Genomic DNA, 15778 nt, shown 5'->3' with positions numbered 1-15778 from the left:
TTTTAGTGGGCACCCACATAGCGGTGCACCACCCTAGACAACTTATGCCTATAAATAGACAGTCACTTCATTCATTCTTCCCTCTCTCTTCAGTCATTCTTCACCATCCTAGATAACTTATGTCTATAAATAGACAGTCACTTCATTCATTCTTCCCTCTCTCTTCAGTCATTCTTCACCACCTTCTTTGATCACCACTGCCACTTTTCTTCTTGCACTGCCCTCACACCCCTTCAGGAGGACATTGTGGTTTGTGGCTCGTGGCTGCCTTCACCCTTTATCTTTTGCTTCAGGCACCTTGTTCCATCATTAGACCTTGTGTTTGGAGCATCTTCCACTTGCGTCACCATCCTTTGCTTGGGATAAGCACCCTTCTCCTTTAGGTTCCACTTTCACCTGTGTCTTTCAGTTTGGAGGCCTTCTTCTTTGCTTGATGCCATCATCTCCAGCTTGGTGTCAGCATCCTAGCCTGTGATGATATTCTCTATCACCCAACGTTAGTGATTTCATCACTTGTCTATCATAGGGATTGCTAGGACTTGCGTTGTTGCAGCATGGCTCCTCCTCTATCACCTGGTGTCACTCATTTGTTTTTTATAGAGGCTATTGGGACTCGTGTTTTTGCAGCATGTTGTACCCTCCATCATCTAGCATCATCATTATCCACCTGGCATCAACATCTATGTTGCTCTCCCTGCATTTGACAGCTTCGACACTTTGGGATTTGCATTCTGCTGCCCAGGTAACTCCCCCGTATTGGAGGATTGCAGTTTGCTCCCTCGATAGTTGGTGATCATCTTTCACATCTCGGATGGCATCAAATGATTGTGATCCGCTCTCTCGACAGCTGTCTTTCACCTTCTAGTGATTACTTCGATAGCCCATTGCTCGGAGCATTGTGTTTCTCTTCCTTCACAGTGTAGATCTCCCACAAGTGTTGCCTCCTAATTTAGACAAGACAATGCGGTTATCTTTTGAGCTTCGGCTCCGTTGTATTATCTTTTCTTCTCATAGCAGGATTCATGCATCATCACCATGTTCTTCTTATGTTTCTAAGTTCCTCTTCTCTCTCAATGTTTACCGTACACCCTACTATCTCTTTGCACTATTGCTTATTTTTGACATGGTATTAGAGTATAGGAGCTTAGAGAGCTTAAGAACTTGTTCATCAGAGAAGGCACAGACAGGTTGTGGGGTTGGCATCATCTATTGATTTTTCCTTCATTTCTGGTGCATCCCTAGAGTTTTTGCAGCCCATCTCATCCTCTATCATCTGGCATCATCATTATCCACCTGGCATTAACATATGGGTTGCTCTCCCTGTGTTTGACAGCTTCAACACTTTGGGATTTGCATTTTGTTGCTCAAGTGACTCCTCGACATCAGAGGATTGTAATTCGCTCCCTTGACAGCTTGCGATCATCTTCCACACCTCCGATGTATTAGAGGACTATGCTCCGCTCCCTTGACATCTGTCTTTCACCTTCCAGTGATTACTTCAATAGCCTACTGCTCAAAGGGTTGCGTTTAGCTTCCTTCACTTTGCAGATTCCTATAGGTGCTTCTCCCTGATTCAGAGAGGAGAGTGTAGTTATCTTTTGAGTTTGGGCTCTGCTGTATCAGCTTTTCTTCTCATAGCATAATTCAATGCATCATCATTGTGTTCTTGTGTTTCTGAGTTTCTCTTCTCTCTCAGCGTTTGCCTATACACTTTGTGTTGTTTCTTGCAAACCCTATTGTCTCTCTGCACTATCGCTTATTTTTGACATGGTATTAGAGCGCAGGAGCTCAGAGAGCTAAAGACCTTGTCCATCTGAGAAGACATAGACAAGTTGTGGGTTCGGTATCATCAATAGATTTCCCCTTCATCTCTGCTAAAAAAGAAAGAAAAAGAAAAATGCTTGCTACCATGGACCTTTGCTTCCCACCCCACTAGAGTATATGTGTCTACCCCTAGGCACTTGTTGTGCCACCTCTCCCTTTTTTGGGCTACAGAGTTTATTTTGCATCGGCTTTTAGATTTTTATGCTCAAGGTAAATGCACTATGGAGGTTCCTTGCACTTTTTCTAGGGTTTCAAGCAAGCCACCTCAACCTGTTGGGTATTTGACTCACGCCTCATTTACGCCTACGCTCATATGGGAGTGTCGGTGATTAGTAGGACACTGGGGCACTTTTTACTCTCGGTAGGAGAGGTTTTTTCCCCCAGACTTAAGTCTTATTGTCGTATGTGCTTATGTTACACACTTATGGGCACTTAGTGTGTGTCGGGTGTGAACACCCCCTACAACCCTAAGGTTTAAGGGTTGTACTTTGTACTTTCTGGCTACACTCTTTCAGTCTATTCTCTTGGGTGTCGTGCTTTACTCTGTCTCTCTCACTCTCACACTGTCTACTGAACTCTCAACTGCACCTCGATCCTTCCATCTCACATTTGGTATCAGAGCAGTCTTTTGTCTACTATCTGAAGCCCCCGCCAGCTCTGCCCAGTCGACCAGTTCAGCAGCTCGTTTGCCCGCCAGAACCGCCTGATCCTGCTCGCCAGCCCCCGTCAGTTTCGCTCTAAACTGCCTGTGCAGTCGCCAGCTGGCCTGAGCGCCGCCTGCCTCCAGCACGTCCGCCAGCTGCAGGCGCAGTAGCCACCAGTCTGCAGGGCGACGCCAGCTCCAGCGCCGCCTGTCTACAGCGCCACCTGCCTGTGGCCGCCTGCCTGTGGCACGTCAGCAACCCGCCGTCCTGTTTGCCCGCTCCAACGACTGCCATGTCTGACCTGCGATCTGACGACTGCGCCACTCTGATCGTTCGCCTGCAGCGCGCAGAGACAGACGCCGCCTCCTGCTCAAGCACGTTTGCCTCCAGCCGCCAGCTCTGCTCCAGCCCCGTCCGCCTGCAATCCATGTCAGGTATTTTTTAACAAAAAATTTTATCCCTTTAGTCCAGAACAAAGTTCTGGAAGAGGAGGTTCATACGCAGCAGGCACAGCATACAGGATACAGGTGTGGGATAAATTTGATGCAAATTTCTGGACTTGTTCATCAGAAATTTTGGGGCTTTTATCTATTTTGAGGACAATTGCATATGAACTGCTGTTACAGTCACAGAAAGACTGTTTTGACAGAAATTTTGGCAGAAATTTTGGGGATTTTGTTATAACAGTGTTGCTGAGCACTGTTTGCACCTTGGGAAGTGTTCATTAAAAGACAGTTTTTGACAGAGTACGCCTTGCACATTAATTGCAGAAGTGTGCTTGCTGCAATTTCTGGAAATTTGTAGATTTCCAGTCCTTACTGCTTTGACATTGCTCATTTGTCTTTGGAAATTTGTCATCATGGCAAATTAGGGAGGTGATGTATTTACGTATGTATCCAAGGAAGACAGATTGGATGGAAACAATTACTCGCTATGGTCATTCATGATGAAGAATGTATTAGTGGCCAAGAATTTATGGGATTATGTCAGTGGAGAGGAAACTCGACCGGGAGTTGTAGCTTCCGTTACTCCTCCTCCTCAAGGAGCACGTGGACAACGGGGACCTCAGCCCGCTCCACCTCAGCCACTTCCTCCAAGCACTGCAGCTCAAAAAGCTTGGGATACAGGTGATGCACAGGCTTTGTCGCTGATTGCTCTGGCAGTTCAACAGTCCATCTTCCCTCACATTCGTTCAGCATCTTCTTCACGAGATGCATGGTTGACTTTGGAGCATACGTTTGCAGGAAAGAATGAGACTCGGATCTCTTTCTTGAAGAAAGAGTTAGAGACTTTGAATATGAATGAGGGTGATTCTATGCAGGATCACTTGAATAAGATTCAGGACTTGAGAGAGCAGCTCATGAATGTAGATGAGTACTTTTCGGATGCACAGTTGATATCCACCACCTTGAATTCCTTACCTCCTTCGTACTTGTCTTTTCATACTGCATTGAACCTCACCATGAGGATTGCCGAGCACCCACTCACTTTTATTCAGTTGGTTAGTTTGCTTCTAGAGGAGGAGCAAACAAGGAAAAATAGTGGTGTGGATGCTATAGTCTCTGAGCAGGCTTTTGTGGCAAGACAGAAAGGCAAAAATAGCAAGGTGAAAAATGCTCCAAAGAGTTCTGGCACTTCGGGCACATCGCAGAATCAGACACAAGGGGGGACGCAAGCTGAAAAGGGAAAATGTCATTATTGTAAGAAGCCAGGCCACTATATCACTGAGTGCAGGAAGCGCATTGCCAAAGAGAAGAAGAAGGAGTCAGGAATGTCTGTTTCTACTACTCCTTTAACTGCTAGTGAGTCCGCGTCTTTTGTTGTGGACAGGGACTATTGTTTTTACACTTGCAGTTATGACATCTCTTGGGCCGATAGAGCACTTAGCTCTACAGAGGATGCTGACACTTGGTTCTTTGACAGTGGTGCTTCTAGACATATTACATCTCGCAGAGATTTGTTTGCTTCAGTTAGTGTACCTCCCGTTGGGAAATCGGTACAGTGTGCCAATAATGCATCATACCCTGTTCGTGGTATTGGGGAGATTCAGCTTACAGCCATTGATGGCTCTATTCTCTGCCTGCAGGATGCTTTGTTTGTGTCTGGAATCAAGAAGAATTTGCTTTCTATTTCTTCTTTGGCATGTTGTGGTTTGCAGGTCACATTTGATGATGACCGTTGCATGGTTAGAGATAAAGAACGCATGACTTTGGTCTTGACAGGATCTTTGTGTCATGGTTTATATGAGTTGGATGCTCTTTCAGTAGATCAGTCGGCATACTTGACATCCACTCTTACTCCTGCTATGATACAGGCGGAGTTATGGCATGCTCGTTTGGGGCATGTAAACTTTGGCAGCTTGATACTTTTGCAGCGTACTCGGATGTTGGATGGCTTACCTCTCTTGGAGAGACCTCCTGAGCAGTTATGCGAGGGATGCATTTTGGGAAAAATGCATCGTTTCTCATTTCCCCGTGATGTTGCTTTCAGAGCAACAACTAGATTGCAGTTGGTGCATTCAGATGTTTGTGGGCCTATGCAAACAATGTCATTGGGCGGTTGTTACTATTTTGTGACATTCATTGATGACTTTACACGTTTTTGCTGGGTCTACTGTTTGAAAAAGAAGTTAGAAGTGTATGATGCATTTTTGGCTTTCAGTGCACTTGTTGAAAATCAATCTGGATGCAAAATTAAGACTCTCCGTTCGGACCCAGGGGGGGGATACATGTCCTCTATGCTGAATTCCTTTTTGAAGCAGAAAGGCATAGTCCATCAGTACACTACTGCCTATACTCCACAACAGAATGGGGTAGCAGAGAGGAAGAATCGGTCACTCATGGAGATGGCCAGATGTATGCTGAAGGCAAAGAGCTTGCCTCATAGTTATTGGATGGAAGCAGTCATGTGTGCTTGCCATATTTTGAACAGATGCCCTACCAAAGCCTTGAAGACCATCACACCTTTTGAGGCTTGGAACAGTCGTAAACCTTCTGTTGGCCACTTCTGTACCTTTGGGTGTCTTGCCTATGCCCATATTCCACAGGTACTTAGAAAAAAGTTGGACAACAAGGCTGTCAAGTGCATTTTTATGGGATATAGCAATGAGAGCAAAGGCTACAGACTCTATGATCCCGTTACAAAGAAGGTTTTTGTCAGCAGGGATGTTGTTTTTGATGAAAAATCAGAATTATCCTTGGCTGGTTTGGACACATATCAGGCTGCCCGTGATGTTTTTGAAGGGCTGCTGCCCATTACTTTTGGTGATTCAGTTGGAGCTTCAGAAAATGAACCTAATGTTCAGCCAGGTGCTCCTATGGAAAGTGCAGAAATTCAGCCATTGGCTGATCGGAATATTCAGCATAATGCTGAAACTGAAATTCAGCAAGAGCTTGCACACAGTCAGGAAGCTAGACAGTTACCTAGATGGTATTTGCAGACTATGCAAGATAGTCCTTTGGATGCACCCATGGCTGGTCGTACTAGAAGGCAAACTCGTTTGCATGATTCAGCACATACCATGGAGTTTGTTATGGGAGCAAGTACTTTTGATAATGAAGAGCCTGGATGTTATGAGGATGCACAACACAGTGCGCATTGGAAGGCAGCAATGCAAGCTGAATTAGATTCTATTACTAAGAATCAAACTTGGGATTTGGTGTCCTTGCCATTTGGGAAGAAAGCCATTGGAACGAAATGGGTCTACAAACTGAAAAGGAAAGCAGATGGATCTATTGATAAATACAAGGCACAGCTTGTAGCGAAAGGCTACGCACAGAAAAAGGGCATTGACTATGAGGAGACATTTGCTCCTACTTTCTGTATGAAGACCATCAGGTCTATGATTGCTTTGGCTGCACATTATGGTTGGACAGTGCATCAGCTAGATATCAAAACTGCATTTTTACATGGAGAACTTCAGGAGGAAGTTTATGTACAGCAGCCCATTGGTTTTGCAGTTGAAGGCTCAGAACATTTGGTATGTAAGCTCAAAAAGGCACTATATGGTTTGAAACAAGCTCCTAGAGCTTGGTATGCAAAAATAGATGCTTTCTTGCTTGGTCAGGGGTTTCTAAACAGCTCATCTAAGTCTACCCTTTACGTATGTAAAGAAGGGGGATCTATGCTGATTATATGTCTTTATGTTGATGACCTTTTGCTCACTGGAACACATGCTGATCAGATTTCAGCATTCAAACAAAATTTGCAGCAAACTTTTGACATCCAGTTCATACATTGTCACAACTCTATAGAAACAGAATTTGTATCCTTTTTCATTAATTTGTCTATATAATGATTTATTAAATTTATTTCCTTTACACTAATTAGATATAAAGAAAAGTGCATTGGAGCTGGCCACTGATGAGTGGTCACATGCTATGGTGGACCCACGTGGTGGGTTAGAGAAAAGATAGTTCACACTTCCACCTATATGGCCCAATTGGACGCCTGTGACTAGAACTCACGCATATCAGGGTTAGACTCGCACACAGAAAGGATTGATGCCTTGAAGTGTGGGCTAGCTCCACCAGAACAAACAGTTACAATCAACAAGATGGCATGATCATGAAATGCTTGTATAATGTGCATGTGTGGGCTGAAAGCTTGAAATGCACATTTCTTTGCATAGGAAAGTCACATGAAGATTCGGATACCATTTTTGCGATGTACACGGAAAAAGCTTTCATATGACACCCATATTGGGGGGTCCCTAAATTTTAGGAGATCCCTAAATTTTAGGAGGTCCCTAAATTTTAGGAGCCTCGAATTAGCCTAAAAATGCTAGTCCTAAAAAATAGGGATGTCATTCTAAAAATAGTAAGTTCTGTACTCTGACTGTGCTTACTAAATTTGGTTGTTTCTATTCTTGACAGTATTCAACCCAAGAAGGAAGGGCATAGAGAAGAGACAAGTGTCAAGACACTTGTCACACAAGTTTCCAAGTGTCCCACCACTTGTCACATCTCATGACATGTGGCTGGACACTTGTCTTGTGCTACTCCACTTTCCCCTTTTGTACTAGCTCTTCCCTCTCCTATAAATAAGAGCTCGTTTTTCTTCATTCAACATCATTTTTCTTTGCTGTAAACTCATGTACAGCACTCACAGATAGCCAAAAACTGGCCCCATCCATCCCTATCATCATTCCTCACTTCTCCATTATCAAATTCCTCCATATTCCCTCTTCTATCACTTCTGTTTTACAGGACAGCAAGCCTGTAAATTCATTATAGCACCTCTTTCTCGAGCTCTTTCTTCCATTTTAGCAACAAGAAGCAAGCCCTATCCATGTACTACTGTTCAACGATGGAGAAGGCTGATTTCTCCTTTTTCTTCTCTCATACTGTAAAGAAATCAGTTCTTCTCATTGCATAATAGATAATGCGTGTGTGTTTGTACATCTTTGCATGACCTTGTGAGAGTGAGAATTACTTGAGTGAGAATTACTTCTTCTCACTCTCAGGTTGATTGTAACTGAGCTCTTCCTTAAGGGACTTGGGTTGAGCAGAAATACATTCCTTCGGGGAAGGGGGGTGTTTGCCCATCTTCAACCCTCAATCTTGTCTCCATTACTTTTACATTTTCATGGCTGTAATTTTGTGAGTAATTTTCATTTTCAGCTTTAAGTGTTCATTCTCTTTTATATTAAATCTTGAAAACAAGCGAATATCATAATTGTTAAGCATACTACGTTGTTCGGGGCGTTTACAGTGGTATCAGAGCTTTGGCTCGGTCCTCACCCCCAACACTGGTAGTGCTTACAATTATAAGTTTGTTTGTTTTCAGCCCTTGCATTGAGTGCTTGAGCATATTTTTTTTCTTTTTCTTAAGAGTCTCAATGGATCAGTCGAGTGCTATACTTCAAGCCATTCAAAGTCTTAGAGAGGAGAATCAGCAAATTCATGAGCAACTTCTCAAACTAGAAAAAGTTGAGAATCCCAAAGAATTCAAGGAAAGAAGCCCATCTACTTCAAGACAAAGAAAGAGATCGCGTCGAAGCTCATCCTCTTCTTCAAAGTCCTCTGGCGCCTATTCTGATGGATCCTCTTCTAGTAACGAAGAGTCACACCCTTCTCGTGGAAGACCTCATCATCGTCAAAGGCGTCGACATTCTTCACCCTCGTCTCCATCTTCATCCCCATCAAGCACTTCATCATCTTTAACCTCAAGATCCGAGCATGGACGAAGGCATAAGAAGAAGAAGAAGACTAAGTCACTATCTCAACTTGAAAAGAAGATCAATCTCAGGGAACTCATTGACCATGCTGAGACATGGGAAATGGAGCACAATGGCAACAAATCATTCCAAAAGAATGATAACAAGAGAGTAGCTGACGATGAGGAGTATTCAGCCCCAAATGAAGGACAAAAACAGCGGCAAAAGCAGCCATCAAATCAAAAGAAGATAAAGCCCTATGCACCTCCTAATGCTCCTCAATTTCGCTCCAATCTATACCCACAAGCAAAGCAACTTTCCGAAGAAGAAAAGCAACGCTTCATGAAAGAAGGGAAGTGCTTTAAATGTGGACAAACAGGCCATATAGTGAAGCAATGTCCAAACAAGGGACAAAGCAAGGTTTCTGACAACAAGCCTAAGTCGCCAGTGAAAATCAATGCTATCAGTGATGTAGTTGCAAAGACAACTCACACTCCAGAGACGCGCAAATTATTAAAAGCTTGGGGACAGTTGCAAGGTAAGCAAGCACTATTCTTGATAGATCTTGGGGCGAATGAAAATATCATTTCCTTGCAATAAGCTAAAGAGCTTGGATTAAAGAATGAAGAGATGGACACTCCGGCAGAAGTTCGCTAAGCTTTAAATGCTGATGAAGGTGACACAGTGAAGACTGTGATATCCTACATTGGCAAGCTCAAGTTTCAAATTCAAGGCTACAGTGACGAAGATACCTTCTGTATCGGAGACCTTGATGGTTGCGATGTGATTCTTGGCATGCCCTGGAATCATAGAGTAGATTCAACCATCTTCTCTCAGAAAAAGAAGGTAGAACTCACCAACAAAGGCAAGAAGTACGAGATCCAAGCTGGAGTTTCTGGAGACACCATACCTATGGTAAGCCATATGCAAGTCTCTAGAGCAATTAAGGATTGTGTTCAATGTTGTTTGCTTTATGTCACTGATGTAAAAGATAATATGAATGCTGAAAACCAAGAGCGACTTCAGCTCTTGGAAAAGTATAAAGATTGTTTTTCGGAAGATCTTCCTTATCAGCTTCCCCCAGAAAGGCCAAAAGACCATCATATTGATATTATCACGAGCAGTTCTCCTCCTAATATAGCACCATACTGTGTGAGCCGTCCTCAACAAGAAGAAATCAGAAAGCAAGTCGAAGACCTACTCAACCGTGGGCTAATTAGGCCAAGTAGCTCACCATTTTGTTCACCGGTTCTTCTTGTTCAAAAGAAAGATGGCACATTCAGGATGTGCATTGATTATGATGAAAGTTGATTGAGGAATAGGGGTGCTTGGATAAATGTGGCCAGGTCCCAAGTCCCCCATTTATACAATGTTTTGACTCTTGAGCCATTTTTCCTACTGGATTAAGTTTCTAAATTTGCAGTTTTGGGGCTGTATGAGAACCGGAGAAATTAGCCAGTAGTTATAAGAGTAATTTAGGCTAAATCTTTGGTAGCTTAGCACACTTTACCTCATTCCATCATCATATCCATTCTTTCCTTGCTGTCGGCTCTACATGCACCTCTATTTCCATCATGGTGTTAGAGTGCAAGGCCTTTCCTTGCCATGGAGTCTTGATTGCTTGTTGTTTATGGGAGTGTTGCAGTCTGGATCTACATAGCTTATGATAAAAGTCTTCATAGCTGATCTTGTTTGCTGATGCAGCCACACTGAGTGCCTCCTAAGCCTCCAAGGGCCATTCATAGAAGCAGACCTGCATTTTGCAGATTTGCAGACCTTGCCTTGTTCATGGCAGCAGTTTTCAGACTGACCAAGTTCTCTGATAACCACTCCAGCCCATTTGAGTTCAGCAACATGCAGTCCAATGCAGACGACAGCAGCAAGCAATGCCATCTTAATCCTGCCTTTCTACAGTTCTCTCTGTCTGCTTCTGCAGTCTCTTTCTTTCTCCCTTTCTATCCTACCCCTTCCATTGTGCCAGCTATTCTACAGCTGAGGACTCTCGTCTCACTGCTGTATTTTGGGAGTGCATCACTTGGAGATCTGAGCTCCCACTGCACGTATGCTTTCTATTAGGGTAATTTAGTCTTGTAGCCCATCATGGTTGGCCCATTCACCAGGTGGATGTGGATGCGGGAGAGGGCCTTCTTGAATGGAGAGATTCTAGAAGAGGGTGGTGGAGGGTGACACAAACCTTAAACGATCCTAACAGTGGACAAAATCGGTACTCTGATAGTTCATTATATACCTTCATAAGAAGGAAATTACCATGTTGCTTAACAAAAGAAAGGGGTTGGGGTTTTTTTTCCTGCAAGAAGTGAAGATGGTTTTATGGTGTGTTAGGACTTGGGACGTTCTCATGCAGCAGCAGGGAATCAGTAAAGAACAGCTTATCAAAAAGAAAGAACTCTTAACATATTGTATCATCCAGCTATAGAATGAGATGTAAAGTGTTAAAACAGGATGCTAATGCTCCCTTAGAAGCCTTCTCAAACACTTCTGTTGGGTCGTCAGACCACGAAGACTCACAATCACAACACTGTAAATTGTTATTCTTTGTGATTTCCCTCCTTGTTAATGTATCATTTATACTAAGCATATGAGATGCCATGCTTAAATAGGGATTTGTTTTTATATAATATACTCCTGCAGCATTACTTAGAACAAAGGTCAGCTTACATGATAAACATAGATTTACTTATGTGCTTGACTTGTTCCATGTACTATCTGACAGGATGAGCAGGGAGATGACAATGCATGGATGGAACAAGATGGTCGTCGTTTGCAGATGCAGGAACAGCTTTATGACTGTCCATCTTCTCCTGCTTCCAAAACATATGTGTCAGGGGAAAAGCCAGAGTCTGCTAAGAAGACTGTTCCAACACTTCAAAAATGTGTAACAGCTCCACGCAGCACTATGCGTAGTGCAGCTATATCATCACCGAGAACGACATCGAAGAACACTTTGGTAGGCATACTAGGTCAACGAAAATCAGGAACAACAAGCCCTGCTATTGCATCAGATAACTCTGTTAGCAGGTCTGTTTCCAATGTCGCGGAGTGGAAGAAAGAGACAAGTAAGCTTAATTCTGGACGACCTGCAAGCTCTGCAAGAATTTATCCAAAGGCAAATGGAAATCTGCGTCCGGTTAGCAATAATACTCCTTTGGCTGAGAATGACAATAGCATAGAAAGTGGTATCTTACCTGCAGCAGGTCAAGAGGAGGAAAGGCAACAACAAAGGAAAAGTTATTCATCTGCTGTTGATCGAGCAGGTATCCCTTCACAGGGTGCACTTTCAGAATCACACACAGCTCAAGACCAAAAGTTTGTAGAATCATTGAGTGAAACTTGGAAGCGTACACCCATTTCTTCAAATAAGGAAGCAAATTATTTCACGCATGATGGCCGTAATCAAAACATTTCTGCTTTTCCAGACGGTTTTGGTTGTTCAGATGAAGAGGTTTCTTCAGATTCGATCATGAGCAGGGAGATGACTGGCAGTGATCACACAGGTAGAAGAGAAGCCTGTGAACTAGAAGGCTCTATGGAGTCTCAAAGGATTGATGGTTTACATGGTTCTCTTGAATGTGAAGAAAATCTGAGACCTGCTTTTTCTAAGGTCTATAGCACATCTGGTGATCGATCACCCAATGAAGGGGATCTTCAAGATGGTTTATTTGAGACCTCATTTTCTGTTCCACAGTATTCATTTGCTGGACTTTCAAGTTCAGGGCCCAAGAGTGGAACAGTGTCTGTGCCATTGTCACAGCTTGTTGCTCACAGAACCAATGAATCATCAGAACGGAGAATATCTGTAGGTGCCTCTGCAGCCTCTTTCCAGGAAACTTCACTTGCACAGCAGCGTGTAGTAGTGCCATTTTCTCTTGCAGCTGTTTCATCAACCAATTCTTCCACACAAACTGGCATTTTCTCTGGACGATTCAGTCCTCACGCAGCTACACCTTTGGAATCTCCATCAGATAGTCCTGCTTCATGGAACTCTTCACAAGCCTGCTTTAACGGAGAGAGTGATCTTCTTCGTGGCCAGAGACTGTTTGGTGGTTCTCAGAAATCAAACTCTACAGCCAAAGAACCAGCAAAAGGTTTCAAAAGGCTTCTGCATTTTGGGAGAAAAAGTCGTGCATCTGAAACAATTGCAATGGATTGTGTTTCTGCATCAACAACATCTGAAGGAGATGATGATGCAGAGGACGTTGTTAGACAATCATGTGATGATTCACTCACAAAAACAAGGTTGGTGGAGAGGGGTTTTGATGCTGGGGATCAATACCTTTTCCAAGATCATGGGGCAGGTAATTTTACAGCTGGTAATAATGAAAGTCTATACAGTTGTATCCATCGCAGGTAACTCACTGTTGACATTTTGTCCGATTTCAGTCAATTCTGTACGGAGCTCTATCCCAGCTCCTCCTGCAAATTTTAAGCTACGGGAAGACCATCTTTCTGGCAGCACGTTACTGAAAGGTAAATCACTTGTGTTTTTGCTGGTGCCTTTTGAATGCAAATTGTCATTTGTCCTCTTATCTGTATGGTTTTCTTGTTGGATATTCAGGGAAAGAAAGAATACAGCTGATTATGCCATATTGCTTGAAAATATGTGATAGTGACCTCGTGTCACCTGCATCTGGTATCACTTAGTCTGCTCAGAGATTTTGAAGTGTCCTGAATTTATCATTGATTGCATACAGCATCAGTGGTAAATACTCCTCCCAGGCACTTGATGATCCTGATAGAAGCATCAGATCATAGTAATCAGAGTTAAGTTTGAATCCTTTACATAAATCTTTTGTATGCACAAAGTAGTTTGACTCAACAGAGACCATTGTATTTTGTATTCATTGCACGAGCCTGCCAGGTCAATGTTTCTGCTACAGGGAAACCTTAAGGGAAAGAGTACATCAATGCCATTGCCTGAGATGCATATATGATTGTAACTAGTTGAGAAGTCACCTCAGCACAGACTGATCCTAAAATCATCCAATTAAGTATGCTCTCCAGTTGGGTGATGAGATCACCACTGCCAGAAGTTCTTGGGCTATAATTGGAATATCATGACTTTGGCCCTATGCCTCGCGACCCATTAAGATCAGGAGACACAAAACTAGATGCGAAAAGTGAACAGCTTCCAAATCATTGGGGGCAGCTCCATGTACTGAGAGAATGACCAAGCCCATTTAGGTATTCAGAGTCACATTGCTTGATTGAAAGGGCTCCTTTACTGGAGTTGGATATTCTGCAGCATGTAGGGCTTCTCCCTCGGGAGGATTTGGTCTTATGGCATATGGCAATTTCCTCCGTTACTGTGCCACCCACTTAGCTCATATGTGACTCTTGACTTTTTCAGTAATTAATAGTATTGTCCTTTATGAGAGAGAGAGAGAGAGAGAGAGAGAGAGAGAGAGAGAGAGAGAGAGAGAGAGAGAGAGAGAGAGAGAGAGAGAGAGAGAGAGAGAGAGAGAGAGAGAGAGAGAGAGAGAGAGAGAGAGAGAGAGAGAGAGAGAGAGAGAGAGAGAGAGAGAGAGAGAGAGAAAGAGAGAGAGAGAGGGTGATGGCGGGAGCGGGACCGAAACCCTGACACGCCATTGTCGCGTTTGTCGCCGCCGTCGCCTGACACGCCATCGCTTGTCTCCGCCGCCTCAGTTGCTTGTCTGCGCCGCGATAGTCGCCGTCGTCCGTGCTCGTCCGCCTGTGCTCGACGGTCGCCGTGCTCGCCCGCCTGTGCCCGTGCCCGTCAGTCGCCATCGCCGTTGTCCGTGCCCGTCCGAGAGAGAGAGCGAGAGGATCTGACGCGCCTCTCCTGACCCGCCGACGTGCTCCTCTGCCTCACGCGCTGCCTGCGTTCGCCCCTCGGACCCGCGTGGGGTCTGTTCGACCCTGCGGCTCGACTCCTGCCCCTGCCTATCTGCGAACAGCTGGTTGCTCTACAGTGCGCACCGCAGAGAGAGAGAGAGAGAGAGCTCGCCCTCTGCCTGGACGTTCCATTGCCCCCTGCCTGCTGCCCGCCCTGATCTGCCCGTTTTGCCACCAAGGGCCAGCAGCCAGTCACACCCAGGTTGCCACACAAAGCGCGCGACAGCGTGAGCCAGCAAAGGGAACGAGCCCTTCTCTGCCTGCGGACGTGCCTTCTCTGCACAGTGGCCGTCTGTTTCTGCGCACGCGCTTCCCAAGCTTCTTCGTCAGTCCCGTGCTGGGTCCGTTTTGCCTGAGAAAGAGGAAGAACGGCCTGTGCATTCCTGCCTCCCGTGAGATCTTCGTTCGGCCTTTGACCGGTGTACACAGTGATACACCATGGCTGGCTTGGACCTGGATTTTATAGACCAAACGGTGGCAGCGCTTGGTCTAGGCTCTGATACCGAGGAACTTGATGATATGGTTCTGTGCAATGAAGAGATGCCCACTGCTCCTGACTTTCGGCCTGCAGGCAAACGCACCAAGCACACTTCGGAGGAGTCAATGGATCATCAGGAATGTTCCTATGCTCAGGTTGCTTCAGACTCTGCAGACTCTCAGGATGTTGACTGGGAGCATTTGCTAGAGTTTGCCAACACTCTACTTGGCGATTATGTTCAACGTAATCAGGAAGCCTTTTCTGACTCTGCACCGGAAGATGTTTTGGAAGCCACTGTTGACCCCAAATCTGTCTTACGCTCCTTTTCAGTATTTTATGATCGTGCGGTGATACTCTTCTTCACTGGTAGAATCCCCCAGCTTTCCCGTATTCGCCAGTGGCTGCACAGTCTGCTACAAGGGGAATGTGTTGAAGAGATTTTTGTGGGGCCCCGAGGTTTTTTTGAGGTGTTGTTAAAATCTGAGATGCACCGTGTTGCTCTTCTGTCTAAACTGCCTCTGTTTCTTGATCGTCGTTTGGTCCATGTTGTACCATGGCGCCCAATGGCAGATTTTCAGCGCCTGCTACAACGGGAGTGCCGTGTATGGGTTGAAGTGGAAAATTGCCCGGCTGTTTATTGGCCACTGTTGAAGGACGCCATGGCTGCTGTGGGCACGGTTCTGGTCCCTCCAAGTTTAAGGGTAGTGAATCGTAATCGCTTATGTATGTTATGGGACACTACCAGGAAAAGGCCTGCGTGGTTACGTCTTAATTGCTCTGGCATGCATCCCTTTCACTTTC

The 15778-nt window shown here is 44.7% G+C and overlaps 1 protein-coding gene across 2 annotated transcripts in view; it reads left to right on the top strand.

The window, feature by feature from the left end:
- LOC148011793 (uncharacterized) overlaps positions 1-15778 on the top strand; it is a 52743-nt gene that overhangs the window by 29833 nt on the left and 7132 nt on the right. For both annotated transcript variants that reach the window (XR_015689328.1, XM_087670294.1), the window contains exons 10-11: positions 11360-12941; positions 13027-13113. Coding sequence is in view for 1 of the 2 variants with exons in the window: in XM_087670294.1 (XP_087526420.1) it covers positions 11360-12941; positions 13027-13113 (1669 nt within the window). In the remaining variant the exon portion in view is untranslated. The remainder of the gene's footprint in view (positions 1-11359; positions 12942-13026; positions 13114-15778) is intronic.

The sequence above is a fragment of the Lygodium microphyllum genome, chromosome 28 (genome assembly GCF_053477565.2).
Source record: "Lygodium microphyllum isolate KBCC chromosome 28, Lygodium_microphyllum_v1.1.10, whole genome shotgun sequence".
In the NCBI taxonomy this organism is placed as follows: Eukaryota; Viridiplantae; Streptophyta; class Polypodiopsida; order Schizaeales; family Lygodiaceae; genus Lygodium; species Lygodium microphyllum.
The sequence above is the reverse complement of the archived record's forward strand: the minus strand, read 5'-3'. Positions and strand labels throughout refer to the sequence as shown.